Below are 16,216 nucleotides of genomic sequence, written 5' to 3'. Positions count from 1 at the left end.
ACGCGCAAGTTATAGAATATTTTGCGTCCTGAAAGGACGCAGCCTCATCGTACTATTTTCGCAAGGATTTCAAGAAATTTAGCAGTTGCTGGTAGCTTTAAGAAAAAGAGGCAAATATTTTAAAAGGCTTAATGATTTTAATGTGCCATTCGGATTGAAATAAATACGGAAACTTCTAGTAGTAAAGTAAAATAAAACTCGCGAGTGTTGTATAAGTGATTCTTATGTAGGGAAATTATAAAAAAACATAAATATCATAACTTTAAATTTAAAGGTATACCAAACTTATATTTTTTTACATGCAATTTTGCAAATGATTCCGGGAAAGTGTTCAAGAGCCCCCTTTTTCTAGAAAAATATTGTCAAGGTGTATGTGGCGCCATCTGTCGGAGAAGCGAGCAACTAAAACCGCAACGTGTCCAGAAACCTGAAGACAATATTTTGTTGTAGCGCCATCTCTTAATCAAGTCGACAAGTAAGCGAAGCAGACAATAGAATGTACTAGTAGATGGCGGACCCGTCCCGATAATTTTAGATTGTTCGCGAAACACTCACCACAGCTATATAAAAGGAGCGCTTACGACAGTTGGGGAAGTTAAGAGTTTTTGAAATTTGAATATACCGCGTGGAAATTGAAAATCGGACAATTTGGTGAAGGAATCTTAGTTTGTTGTTTGTTATAAGTTAGTAATTGTGTATAAAGTGAGAAAATAAATTCGTTAAGTATTTTATCGTGAGTTTAAATAGTGGACCCACGGAATCCGTAACAATTGGTGTCAGAAGTGGGATTCAAGAGGATTGTAAGAAGAAATTAAGTGGATTGGACGATTTTTACACCGAATTTGGGAATTTTATGGTTGGTACGAGACAGCAAGCGAAGAAAATGGAGGAAGTAAGCAAATTATTGGGCGATTTTATGGAGAATATGAGAAGAGAAAAGGCAGAAGAACAAGAGAGGCTGCGAAAAGAAAAAGCAGAAGATCAAGAAAGACTCCGTAAAGAACGAGAAGAAGAGCGAGCCCGACTAGAAAAAGAGAAAGCAGAAAAACAGGACCGCTTACTGAAAATTCTAGAAAATCAAGACAAAATTTTCGAAGATTTGAAAATCCAACGACAACAAGAGAAACAAGAAGAACAGGACCGGCTTGAGAAAATATTGGGTAATTTGGAAATTCGTTTGGAGGAGCGACGTCAGAGAGAAAAGCAAGAAGAACAGGACCGACTTCAGAAAATCTTAGAAAATCAGGAAATTCGACTTCAGAAAAGCTTCGGAGACATGGAAAAAAAGCAAGAAGCAATGTTGGAAATGCGTTGCCAGGAACAGCAGAATCACTTCCAAGAAGCCGTAGAAGATCTGGAGGAGCGCCTTCAACAGAAAATGGAAAAATTAGAGAAGGACCTACAGAAGACCAAGGCACAAGCAAGGACACCTGGCGTTCCTGGAACTGCAAACCTCAAGGCCCCGACCTACGATGGACAAACCACCTGGACGATGTACCACCGCCAGTTTGAAGCAGCGGCTGCTGTCAACGGATGGACTGACCAGGAGAAAGCAGCGGCACTTGTCATCGCGCTGCGTGGCCCTGCCCTGGAACTCCTGCAAACTATTCCTGCAGCCCAACAGCAGGAATACCAAACTTTGGTCGCTGCACTGGACAGAAGATATGGCGACCAACATCGACGCCAACTTTACCAGGCACAGATCAAGACACGCCTGCAGAGGTCCGGAGAGAGTCTGCAGGAATTCGAAGCAGACTTACGTCGCCTGGTACACCTAGCGTATCCAGAAGCACCGGAAGGATTTAGGGAAGAACTGGCTGCTCAGTGCTTTATCAGCGGACTGAGGGACAATGAATTACAGAGGGCGCTGCAAATATCGCGATTTTCTACCAGCAGCGAAGTACTCGTCAGGGCGCTGGAAATAGAAGCTGCATTTAGCGCCATTCCTAAACAGAAGATAGGCTCGGTAACGGTTGAGGAACAGCCAAAGAGTTCTCACATACGTTTGGAGGAGATGTGTAAGAAATTCGTCAAACTATGTGAGCTACTAATAAACAAGGGAGTCAACAACACCCAGACAGAGAACCAGAGAAGATTCCAAGATATTAGGTGCTATAGATGTGGCAGGATTGGCCATATCCAACTGGATTGTCGCATCCAAATGCCATTCCGTTCATCATTAAGAGAACATCGGCACATCGGAAGATCCCAGGACATAAGTTGCTATAGATGTGGCAGGAATGGCCACATCAAACGGGATTGCCGCGTCCAAATGCGATTCCGTTTACCATCGAGAGAACATAGGCACCAGGAAATCAACACTAATGAGCGAGTATTGGCTGAAGAAAACAGAGCCCCTAGGATGTTTTCCGTTAGGAGTCTAGGAAAAACCGCTTACAGTTTGGTGATCAACGGGAAGGTCAATGGTAGAAGAATTGGAATGACTGTGGACACAGGCGCTATGGTATCGTTGGTGCGGACTAACTCAGTGCAAGGATTGAAGATGATGCCTCTTAGAAGAAGAGTGTATTTACGTACAGTTACGGGGAAATGGCCGTTGTACGGGGGAGAGGCTTTCATGGAATTGGAGTTAGGGAATTTGAAGTTTCGGCATAGCGTTTTAGTGGCAGACATTGAAGATGATTTTATCATGGGTATGGATGTGATCAGTCAACATGGTTTTTCGTTTGATCACCATAGAAACATCCTGAAAATCGGAAATGAGGAATTTTCTGTATCTAAAGAGAAGAGACTAGGAAATATGGAAGAAAGATCATCGAAAATTGTGATGATACCTGGTGATACCAAGAAGACTGTGTTCGAGAAAATAGAGGAAACCTCTGGGTGCCATGTAGGACGGGTACAAATTATCGACAACGACCTAGATCGACGACGAGCTACCTTGGACAAGAAAATGAAACATCGTGAAAGCACTATCAGAGTAAGGAATTTTGAATTGAGAACTGACAAACAATGGACGACGATACAATTGAGGAAAGATCAAATGAAAGATCCAGACATCGGAGCAATACTACGGCTCAAGGAAGGTAACGGCGAGAGACCACCGTCGCAGGATATTGCGGACAGAGGGCTGGTTTTCAAAGCTCTCTGGGCTCAGTGGAATTCACTGGTGATTGAGAATGGATTGTTAAAGCGCACATGGGAAAGTGCGGATGGCAGGACCGTAACAACTCAGTTACTGGTACCAAGGAAGAAAGTCACCCAGGTATTGGAAGAAATTCATGGTGGTAAAACTGGAGCCCATCTTGGGGTAAACAAGACCTTGAGCAAGCTGAGAGACCGTTTTTACTGGGTGGATTATTGTGAAGATGTTAAGAAATGGTGTCAACGTTGTAAGATTTGCGCAGCTAGACAAGGACCAAGTACTCGATCTGGAGGAAAAATGGAACAAGATAACGTTGGACGGTCGTTCGAAAGAGTCGTTAGGAAGGAAAGATTATTGGGAATTCATAAGGCCGTGAGAAGTAAGATTACGCTAGCCAGTGACCGGATGAAAGCTCGTTACGACCTCAGAGCTAATTCTACGGGATTTCAACAGGACGATAGAGTATGGTTGTGTAATCCACAGCGCAAGAAAGGGAGGTCCCCAAAGTTAACTCCAGCATGGGAAGGTCCTTATACAGTCATCAAGAGGATAAATGATGTAGTGTACCGGATTCAACGCAGCCCTAGAAGTAAGATGAAAGTAGTTCATCTGGATCGATTGAAGAGATACCAGACAGGAAACCTTGATCGGGACGATCAAATTTGAGAAGGGGCAATGTCAAGGTGTATGTGGCGCCATCTGTCGGAGAAGCGAGCAACTAAAACCGCAACGTGTCCAGAAACCTGAAGACAATATTTTGTTGTAGCGCCATCTCTTAATCAAGTCGACAAGTAAGCGAAGCAGACAATAGAATGTACTAGTAGATGGCGGACCCGTCCCGATAATTTTAGATTGTTCGCGAAACACTCACCACAGCTATATAAAAGGAGCGCTTACGACAGTTGGGGAAGTTAAGAGTTTTTGAAATTTGAATATACCGCGTGGAAATTGAAAATCGGACAATTTGGTGAAGGAATCTTAGTTTGTTGTTTGTTATAAGTTAGTAATTGTGTATAAAGTGAGAAAATAAATTCGTTAAGTATTTTATCGTGAGTTTAAATAGTGGACCCACGGAATCCGTAACAATATTATAGACGGATGTATCTTTATTTACAAATTCTGGTGCATTTAACGGAAAAAAATTCACATTATTATGCAAAAGAAAATCCTTATTTAATAGAGAAACCATGGAGAAACCAGACCACAGTAATATATTCTTTGAACGTCTTGGCTGGCGTTCTTGACAATAAAATTTTAGGTTCTGTATTGATGTGTATTGAACTCTACTAAGCCATTTTTGTGCATCCAGATTTGACACTTAATAGAATAAACAAAAAATAACTTGCTGACATATAAAGTGTTAAATGGATTTCCAAGGCAGACTTGATCTTCGGCGAATTTTGAAAAAATCTATTTTTTTAGTGAATTTAGGAATCAAAATAAAATTATATTATAAACTGAGTTGACTAAACTGATTAAAGTTTATAATCATCTGCTGATGTTGCTAACATGGTTAGCGAAACGCGCGTCCAGTGTAAAAGTAAAAGTGTTTTGGTGTATTGTGGTGATTTAGTGTTCTATTTTGCTGTGTAACACCAAAGGTTCCAACCCCCAATGTCTGTAATTTAGGAATAATGAATAAAAATTAGATACCACCGTATAGACTTTTTTTCGCTCTATCTAACAGTATAAAAATTCAAAATGGCGGCTATAAGAAAATAAAAACTTGACTATTGTTGTGCGAAATCTAGAAGGCTTAAAAATTTTCTGAAAACGGCATCTAACTGGTCGATGTCAAAAATATAAAACTACCAACTTACGTTCCAGTCATTTAATATAAACGTATTATTTTCATTTTTTTGACATAAATCCGAAAGTAATCAAGATACCGGGGTTTTCTTCATAGGTGTTTGTCAAACTTCTAATTACGCAACTTTTGTCCCATTTTTCTCGTAGTTTCTGAGATGCCAATGTTGAGCATCGAAATTGTCACCACCCTGTATACCAGTGTAATCCTGAGTGATATGCATCTTGGAATTTTACTTTTTTCTTTGCGTCTGTCTGTTTAATTTCCCATCGGCCATGAAACAAGTACGAAAACCGTGCGTGAAGACGTTTTTGGCGTCTTCAATACTTGCAGTAGCGGTCGTACTTGGCGGTTCCTAATGAGGTGTTACGGGCAGGCACGTACTTCAAGGCCGGTCCCCATCAAAAATAATGTGCATTGTAGTGCTTAATTGAACATGTGTCTTTATGGCTTGTTTGTGCGTGTAAATGGGTATCATCCTTTGTCTATTGAACAGGAAAAATGAACTCGATATGTATATTTATATATAGTAAGTGTTAAGTTATATTGTTTTGAAATATCTCCTCTTGTCGTAAAAATGATATACAGGGTGTGTCTTAAATAAGTGCAAATATTTTCAGGGCTGGTAGATTTTGATAAAAGAGACATATTTTCTCTCTACCGTTTTTCAAACAAATTAACCGAGGTATTTTACTTTGAAAATTTCTCAAAAAAACTATTTTCTGTTAAAATTTTTAGAACCACTTCTTGTAAATTTAATCTACGATCTATGTTGCCATATTATTAACAAATTATCTTTGTTAACTAAAAACTAAAAAAGATCAAAAAAATTCAAAATTTTATTTTTTTTTTCTCTCTCTCTAAATTGCTGCGAGAGGTGGACATACGCTACTAAAATTATTGTTTTTTCCAATAAAATAATCTCTCTGAAATCAATACTTTACTTAGAGATGTGTAACCCATAAAAAAACAGGGGGAGGGGGGAGGGGGGAGATAATGGAATAATTTAAAAAATGAAATGTTAGGAATACATCTAACATTACAGGAAAGTATTTTTTTTATCCAAAATGCCCGTCTTATTTTTTCCACAGGGAGTTTTGAATTTACCGCAAAACACAACGTTTTGATTTACCCCGGTATAAACCCACCTAACCGAAGAATATAAGCTATTAAACTAATAAAAAATAATGCCAATACATTTATCTTTATGCTGATATCATAATCATAAAAATCAGATTACAAATAAAAAAATTATGAAACATCAAACTTAGTCAAATTTTCTAAAAAACTAAAAAAGATCAAAAAAATTTAAAATTTTATTTTTTTTTCTCTCTCTCTCTCTAAATTGCTGCGAGAGGTGGACATACGCTACTAAAATTATTGTTTTTTCCGATAAAATAATCTCTCTGAAATCAATACTTTACTTAGAAATGTGTAACCCATAAAAAAACAGGGGGAGGGGGGAGGGGGGAGGGGGGAGATAATGGAATAATTTAAAAAATGAAATGTTAGGAATACATCTAACATTACAGGAAAGTGTTTTTTTTTTATCCAAAATTCCCGTCTTATTTTTTCCACAGGGAGTTTTGAATTTATCGCAAAACACAACGTTTTGATTTACCCCGGTATAAACCCACCTAACCGAAGAATATAAGCTATTAAACTAATAAAAAATAATGCCAATACATTTATCTTCATGCTGATATCATAATCATAAAAATCAGATTACAAATAAAAAAATTATGAAACATCAAACTTAGTCAAATTTTTAAGGTGGATACATACCGGGTGGTGCATCGTCGTTGGAAACATAGAAAATCCCTTAGATTAAGGAAAATCCCATGCAAATTTTGAACTGTCCTAATATTGGCTCCCCTCTTAATTTTACAGCAACGTTGTAAATAGGTTTTTTAAAGATCTCCTTATACTAAATATTGAATTGCAAATATATTAGAAACGAGTTGATTTAAAATTAGAATCAAACACAGTTGCCTTGACATTTTGGAATTGCGCTCGCGATGGTTAAGACATCGACTCTTCTATTTCGTAAAAAGAACCACAAGAAAATTGGTTAATTTACCTTTAATTAGAAATTAAAAAACGTGTCAATACGTCGACTAATGAATAGGAATGTCTGTAATGAAAAAAATATCGATATGCGGATTTTTTGTATGATTTTTCAAACCACCTTCTTCTTCTTTCAGTGCCTGTGTCTATCCTCTATGGATGTTGGCAGTCACGTTGGTCCATATAATCCTATTAACAGCCGCCCTGAATAAATGTACGTTTGTCATTCCCGTTTATTGTCTAATAAATATTTTTCAGCCATGATATTCGTCGGCGTCGCTAACCTCCTCTACTATCTATTTTGCCTTGCAGTATTAGTTGGTTAAGTTGGTATTTTTTATCATTATGCATAACATGTCCAAGGTATGCCATTTTTCTCACTTTCACATTATGTATAAATTCTAGTTCCTTTTGGCATTCGTTGGATCACGGTGTTGTTTGTGGTATGGTAAGTGTATGAAATCCATATTTATGTCGGCAGTTGCGGGCAGTTGGCGACGTTCGGCGACAGCCAATGAATAAGCGCCTGTCGATCACGTGAAGCACAGTACGCCGATGCATTGGAAAATGATTGTAGTTTCCTTATTGTTGCTTCATTATTTATGTTAATGTAATGTTTATATTTTGCGTAATCTTGGATTACTGTGTTTGAACTTTGACAAATATCAAAAGTATTTTTAAATCGAAAGAAAAACGTTCGAAATTTTCACAATTTCAAACCTAACCTACAACCGAAACTGACAGTTTATAAATGCAAAAATATTGAACCTCAACTGCCGCGAACGTCCAACTGCAACTGAACCTCAACTGAACGCCAACTCCCGAGTTTATAAATCCAGCTTTATAGTGAACAGCAAACTACAGGAAAGAGGATTGGGCATTAGATACAGATACGACGGCGCCGACGCGGCGGTCTGTTCAGCATAAAAAGACTCAGGGCAAAAACACGTACAAAATTCATCACAGAACTCCAATACGCTGATAACTGCGCTCTAGTTGCAAAAACGTTACAGCAATTACAAGAAATGTTGAACACATATACCTGTTCATACGAAGCTTTGAGCCTTATTGAACATCGATTTTCCTCGAAGATCACAACAATGCTATAAAAATCGAAGAAGAACTATTGGAATATGTAGCGGAATTCAATTACCTCGGCAGTTTGATTTCGGAAAAGTGCAATATCGACTCCGAAATTCAGCACAGGATTAGCAGCGCCTCAAGAGCATTCTGGAAATTAAAAGACTGGGTTTTCCACAATCATGACTTAAGCACAAAAACGAAACTGGGTGCCGTACCGCCGACACATGAATGCATTGAACAAGTTGCAACAGAGACACCTTTACAACTCTTTAGAATCAAATGGTTCCACCATGTCTCACACGTATCGGTCCTTGAAAAAGCTAACTGCTAGAGCGTTGAAGTCATGATTACAAAATCCCGCTTAATATGGGCTGGTCACGTATGCAGAATGCAAGAAAACCGCCTACCAAAATCTCTGCTGTGCGGTGAGCTTGTCGATGGTAAGAGAAAACCGGGTGGACAGCTGAAAAGGTACAAGGACATTTTCCACGAAAACTTAAAGGGGATTAACATGCAGAATGAGAAGGAAGGAGCAGCGCACAATAGAACGCAATGGATAAGAATTGTAAACTCAGTTAACAGCGACAAACAAAAAGTAATGAGGCAACAAAGTATTGAGATTTTTGAATTTCCGGAGTGTGGAAGAGAGATAAAATCGCGTATAGGGATTTTCAGTCACAGAAAAGATCATGCAAGAAAACTCCTTGCGCAACCATCTTCTTGATGCGTGTCAAATACTCGTCAACGAGTAATGGCAGTATGCAATGTATATTATAACATCAGATACGCTTCTGTAGCGTAGATAAGTCAAATTGACGTATTTTAATTATATTTGATAAGTAGTAAATAAAATGGTTATAATATGGCAACATATTATATAGTAGATTACATTTACAAGAAATAAATCCCAGAAAAGATCCAGTGGTTCTCAAAAAATAAGTAAAAAATCAGTTTTTGTCCAGGCCGTGATACACCACGGCCTTGACACGACATGGCCTTGAGCAAGCACGAGCTAGTGAGAAAAAAAAGGTAAGGATCGCGCAAACACCAAAAACATTTGATTTAAAGCTAGGTTAGGTCCACTTAGAATTAGTTAATGCTTTTCCTAGCTTATAATTAAGCCTTTTATAATTAATAAACTTGATACTGTACCTGGGTAGCAAATATCACAGATTCTTTAAACTGTGCCAATATCCTCTAGTCGTGTGCTGCATTTTCACGCATATTTTCATCGATAGGTTTGTAGCTTATGAATAAAGGTCTAAAGGTACATTCAGGCTGAGAGCGTCGAGCGTCGCGTCGCGTTAGCGTCGCGTTCGCCCCATTGAACTCGAACCCTGACGCTTAGCGGACGCTAGCGCAACGCCAAACGCGACGCTGTCTGCCTGAACGGTCTAATTTAAGTTTAGTGAATTGATTTCATTTCGACACGCGGACGCGACGCAAACGCGACGCGACGCTCGACGCTCTCAGCCTGAATGTACCTTAAGGTTTCTGGTCTAAGTATAGCTTTTAGCTTATTTGCTAGCTCAGAATTAGAATTATTAAAGTTAAGCAACTCTCATTTCCATTGGAGGACATTGTCATATTTATTTCAAACCAATAATCAACGAGAATATTCGTATAATTTAACAAAATTACTGTAAACAACTATAAATACGAACTGTTGGTTAGGTTCAATTTTTTTTCTCTTCCTAAATAAATTTAAGCGTTAACATTATTAGGAATTTGCATAAAAATGTGTATTTTAGGTGGTATGCCACAAAATTTGCGGGCTATTGAGGAAACAGAAAATGTACAGATTACAGAAATAAATAAAAAATAAATTGAAATTAATATTTATATTAAAACACACACATTATAGGTATGTATTTTTCAAACATGTCTTTCAAATCATCCAACTTAATAGCTGTTAGTAAGAAGTTTCATTTCAAATATGCGCACATAGTGCACACACAATTTAAAAAAAATATATAAATCGATCATTATTGGACATCCTTACTAATGGAGAACTTTCAATCATGACACCGTTTTGTCTAAACCCGAACAAATAGACTTTTCATAAGCTTGAAATAAGTTGGCATTTCTATTTTACCAATATTTGATGAACGTAATATAACTTCTGCTGCGTGAAATTTACCAAAATAATAAGTAGGTACCATATTTAATAATAATAAAATTGATCCATGTCATAATACATCAACGAAAATGGTTTTGGTAAAGGTTAACTTTTTATACCATTTTATGGAAGTGGTACATCAAAATGACCCACTAACCTATTGAATGCACAGCTGAAGCTAACCCCTGACAATACAATAAAAATTATTCTTGGTAATATAAAACAATTGTAGCTTGTAGAATCTCAGGAAAACGATATTAATGTCAACTTGAATTGAAACCGGAGATATTACTCAATAGAACAATTGAAGTAAATTGCAGGTACATGCTATTTATAAAATTTCATTATTAATTATGTAAAAAAAACGTGAATAGACAAGTTTATATATAACTGTAGTCAATAGACTTGCAACAGAAGGCAAGAAAACACTTAGAAACTACTGACTGTAGTATTAATTACTTTTCTAACATAATAACTATTTGTTAAAATGTCAAACAGTGTGTTTATGTGAAAAGTTACATTAAAAATATAATTTTAGTATACTTAACTAATTGTTTCTGAAACATAAACAATATTAATTCTAAGTGGATTTTGAAAATCACTTAAGTTTTAATAGATCTATTACATTATGTTATCACATCTGCACACAATTTTTGTTTGGTGAACTTTAGAAAATACATTTGAAGATGTTTTTATTAAGTGGTTCTATTAAGTGGTACTTGACTTCGCAATACACATCGACTTGGCATCATATGTGCAATATTTCCTACTTTGATAATAAAACAAGATATAAAATTAGATAATATACAATATGGTAAAGTCGTTCCCAAATGATGCGTCCATAGTTTGGCATAGACTTCGACAATATTGCAATTGACCAGTGTGTCTCCTACACGATGTGACAAGTGTTCATGTATCCAACGTTGGAAGGTGTTCACCACAGATCGTGTGGGGTCGTTATTACAGCATACTATTAAAAAAATGTTAGTAGCTATATTTTTTAAATTTAATAAAGTTACTAAATAAATTTAAGTAAAACAATGTCAGTTTTGTAAGTAAAGCAATGTCTAAGGTTTTTTGGCAGAATTATAAAAAAAATATGTTTCAGAAAATTATTTCTACACATACCTCCAGTTTTGTTCATAATACTGTATGATCTAAAAAAACATCCTCTAGGAGATGCGAGACCTTGTCGTTGGTGGGGATGTTCCTGGTGACGAGGGACTCCCCTCTAGCACTTTGGCTGGGTCTAAGGAGCATCTCATTGTCTTGTTCCTGGCTGTAGTGTTGTGCCCAGGTGCAGTACCCTGTCCGTCATACCAAGCACCTTATACTGTCTATGGTCATGTATCACGGGCAGAGGGTGTAGGGGGTCTTAGCTTAACAGCCTGGACCAAGAGGAGACAACCTCTCCCTATGATTGTGAGGCCAGGTCAAAGGGATGCAATTCGGGACAACACCGGTATCAGGTATCAGGTCTAAGGATCAAATTAAAGAGGTAGAGGAAATGGAGACAGATCCTTACGTGTACCTCAGTCGGAGACAAGCTTCTCGACTGTGAAGGGCACGGAGGGCTAAACCCTAAACCCTAACTGTTGAAGGGTGTATACCCTCGTAGGATGTAGATGCTCACTCCTCGGGGGATGAACATTGTTGTTAGAGGAGGCTAGGAAATATTCTACCCCTACAACAGAAAGATTCCCATGTATGATGAGTTATAGACTGTATGATGAGTTCGACTCAAGAAAGGGGGACACAATAGATCTTTAAGGTCACAGTGATTAACCCCCCCCCCCTTACTTATTCTACATTCTACATGATCTAAAAAACGGCGTCCAGTAGGCTTGGAAATGTCGAACAATGACATTCTTCATATAATTAACATATAAAATTTTCATTTCATAGTCATCGTTGACGCCTTTCTTTTTCAATCATATAATATTTTTTTAAATATCTTTGCATACGACAGACACGTTTTATCTCTTCTGTTTTGTGCAGTTTTCACTTGGGTTCGCGATGATTTATTTTAGAAAGCGAGAGTTGTTAAACTGCCTGACATTTAATAAATGGCATTCTGAAGACTGCTCCGCGATGCGCTCAGGAGTGAAAGGTTAAAACAATCGGGCGATTATTTTTGTAAATCTTTTAGGTACTGGAAGATCTACATGATCAGAGTTGGAAAAAATCATGATTTTTTAAAAAAATCAGATTTTCTTTTATTTAAATCAGATTTTTTTGATTTTAATTCAAAACAATATTTAAATCGGATTTCCAAATGACTAGGACTTATTTCCAATTAAAGTCCTATCCTAAATGGCTAAATCTTTATAACTCTGCCCGATACCGATAACATTAACAATTCTACGGCGCCTCATTTTTCCACATCGGTCACTAATATATTCCACAAAAAAGTCGCTCGCTTCAGATCAAAAGGATTTTTTTTCAAACGTCTCAAAAGTATTAACTTTTATCATTTTAACGCCTAGGTATAAAAGTAAAGGACTGTTACGCCTAAGCACAAAAGTACAAAAATATATTATTAAACTGATATTATGTGTCAAATTCAACGAGAGTACAAATAATTGTTGCTCGATTACTGCTTATATTATTTGCAATGTTTGAAATTGATTAAAAAATTATTTGTAATGTTTAAAAATGTTTAAATGTTCTATTCAGAGTAAAAATGTACTTTTTGTGCGTCACTCTAGTCGGAATAGATGGTCCTTCAAAGGTAGAAGCTAGATAGGCTAGATGGTCCTTCAAAGGTACAGCAACGTCAAAAAAAGTATAATTTTTACCTATTTTTTATCTATTTTGTGTATGGTAATTTTTGTTTTAATTTAACAACTTTTTTGCTTTTTGCACTGCATTTATTTTGCTTAAATTTCAATAAATGAAAATTACAATTAAAATTTGCAATTGTCAGTCGCTTTGCCATTAAAATGTGTGTAAGAGTACCAAATTTCAGGAAAAAAGGTTTACAAATGTTCTTAAAAATAACTAAAATATATTATTTTTTATTCCAGGGCTGTACCTTCTTCATATTATTTAACTTTTCCAGGGCTGTACCTTCTTCGGGAATCTTTTTGGTGCATATATTCATAGGAACTTTTTGTTTTATTTTTATCTGCAGAATCACCCACTAAAGTTAGATACACTATTTTTTGACAGCCTGTATATTACTTTATAGATCGCATTAATTATCTGTTTACAAATAGTTAAAATAGTATGCTTTCAAACGTTTCTGAACGGTTAAAACATTATTTTTATTTCTGCTTAGTTACCTAAGGACACGAATTAAGAAATTATAAGAAAGTGTCTTTAAATTTCATTGCTTTCAAAAATTTCTTGTTACACTTTTATGGTTTTCCAGGTCTATATTATTAATTATTTCTCTTCTATTTTTGCGTGAAACTAATTATTGGTAATGTAAGCAAACATATTCTTTTTCAAATAAATAACAAGCAATTAAATCTTCTACCCTAGAGACAATAGAAAGTAACTTGATATTTTAATGATAGTTTTGTCACAGCCTATACAGAACCAATTTGCCGATTTAAACATATTTTGCATGGGGAAATCTGCGTAACTAACTATAAATGCTGTTAATATATCTGCGTGTAGATATGTCACTGTAAATGTCTGAAATGCGGTAAAACCTAGGTTTTACCGCATTTCGAGTTGGTTAGCGTGGTTATTTGGAGGGTGTTAATTCATTGGTAAATCCTAGGTTTAGCGCGCTTATCCTAGATTTTACCGCGCTTATCCTAAGTTTTACCGCATTTCGGACATTTACAGTAACATATACAGGGTTGTTCACCACATACGACACGGAGTATTGTAGCTAAACGATTAGATTTTTACAAATTGTAAATTTTGGGTTCGTTGAAGGACTATTAGAGCTACAATTTAAAAATATTTTTACAAGATACAGAGTGTCCCAAATAATTAAAAAATACCATAGTTGTATTTTTTTTAATGGAACACCCTGTATATTATTCTATTTTTGGATTCTACGATTGAAACAAAGGTAAATTTGATTAAGGTTCATCACACTTAAACCCTACCGTTTTTGAAATATTTTCAATTTTATGAAATTGCTTCAAGAAAAAATTTAAGGCTTCATTTCTCCAAGGGTGTCAAAGTTTTTAATACTAAATATTTACTGAAGATTATTTATTGATCAGATATTGTGTTGCAATAATAAAAATTTTACTACCTTATACAGAGTGTCCAAAAATTCATATTAAATAATTACTAGCTTTAAACGGCAATAACGTGTTTAATTTAAATGGAACACCCTGTATATTTTACGTGAATCATATGCACAATTTAATTGTCTATCAAATTTTATTGTACCATTTCCTACCTGTCTCTTCAACTTTTCGTAGAAAATGCATTTTCTTATAATATTAGACCTCATTTAACACTATACCCATGGAATATTGACATTTCAGATTTTTTTTAAGCAACATATATGCACAAAATGTACAGGTGGTAAATATTACAAGCCCATTGGTATACCAAAAAACTATTTAAATCTTTATAAAAGAGTATACGAATTAAATATACCACCATTATTTCCGACCAAAAATTAGTTAATTACATACTTTTAAATTCTTTTAATTAATAAAGTATTCTAAATAAATGTGGATTTGGCTCAGAAATCAATATAATAATAAATTATGAAAATAAACGTCTCTGTTTTTATAAATAAGCATTCGTCAAAAAATGAAATAAAATTTATAAGGCGTTACTTTTTACCACACTGTTACTAATACACACACAAAATTCAGTTTTTTAGTATTTGGAGCAATTATTATTAATCAACGTAAACAGTCAATTAAACTAGTTTGAATACTAGGATCATATTAATTGGTCCTCTTTAAGAAAAAATATTTAAACAGTTTTTTTAATTTTTTTATGAAATAAGCGAACTATATCGACAATATTAGTATCTGTACTCTTTGAAAATTTGTTACATCTTTAAAAATAATCTAAAATGTCAATATTCCATGGGTATAGTGATAAATGAGGTCTAAATTATAAGAAAATGCATTTTCTACGAAAACTTGAAGAGATAGGTAAAAAATGGTATAATACAATTTGATAGACAATTACATTGTGCATCTGATTCACGTAAAATATGTAGGGTGTTCCATTTAAATTAAACACGTTATTGCCGTTTAAATCTAGTAATTATTTAATATACATTTTTGGACACTCTGTATAAGGTAGTAAATTTTTTATTATTGCAACACAATATCTGGTCAATAAATAATCTTCAGTAAATATTTAGTATTAAAAACTTTGATACCCTTGGAGAAAAGAAGCCTTAAAATTTTACTGCAATTTCATAAAACTGAAAATATTTCAAAAACGGTAAGGTTTAAGTATGATGAACCTTAATCAAATTTACCTTTATTTTAGTCGTAGAATCTAAAAATAGAATAATATACAAGGAGATCCATTTAAAAAAATATAACTATAATATTTTTACTTATTTGGGACACTCTGTATCTTGTAAAAATATTTTTAAATTGTAGCTCTAATAATCCTTCAACGAACCCAAAACTTACAATTTGTAAAAATCTAATCGTTTAGCTACAATACTCCGTATGTGGTGAACAAACCCTGTATATAAATCATAAAATAAGAGCTATGTAGAATTTTCTCTATAAGACGTTTTGAATACTAGACAAACTTATAAATAAAGAAAGTAAGTGATAATAAGTAGTTATCAAGGACTTGTTATCACTCACTTTCTTTATTTTACAACGTTTAGTAATTTTGTATTTGATCAAAACTTTTCTAAAGTAAACTGAATGAACTCTTATTATAGAATCGTAAAGAAACTCAATAGTTTCATTTCGACATATTTCTTTAGAGGACTGTGTTAAAAAACTCTATGATAACCCTGTATAGACAATTGTTTTACTGAAATAGCTTACCTAAGTATTATTTTCCATTCTGCTAATTAAAACTCTAGAAAAATGAACTAAACCCAAAAGATATAAATCTACAAGACAAATTA

General features: G+C 35.1%; 1 protein-coding gene across 1 annotated transcript; it reads left to right on the top strand.

Annotated features, from left to right (window-relative positions):
- Nucleotides 1–807: 807 nt before the first annotated feature.
- On the top strand, nucleotides 808–1,357 carry LOC115881571 (golgin subfamily A member 6-like protein 22; the record flags this gene model as incomplete). The annotated part of the gene is made up of 1 exon (XM_030899113.1): nucleotides 808–1,357. A coding segment is annotated over exon 1 (504 nt), but the record flags the coding sequence as incomplete, so codon positions are not given.
- Nucleotides 1,358–16,216: the final 14,859 nt, after the last annotated feature.

This window comes from Sitophilus oryzae, unplaced genomic scaffold, assembly GCF_002938485.1.
Source record: "Sitophilus oryzae breed Bouriz unplaced genomic scaffold, Soryzae_2.0 scaffold_172_pilon_pilon, whole genome shotgun sequence".
In the NCBI taxonomy this organism is placed as follows: domain Eukaryota; kingdom Metazoa; phylum Arthropoda; class Insecta; order Coleoptera; family Curculionidae; genus Sitophilus; species Sitophilus oryzae.
This window is presented reverse-complemented; position numbering and strand designations above follow the sequence as displayed.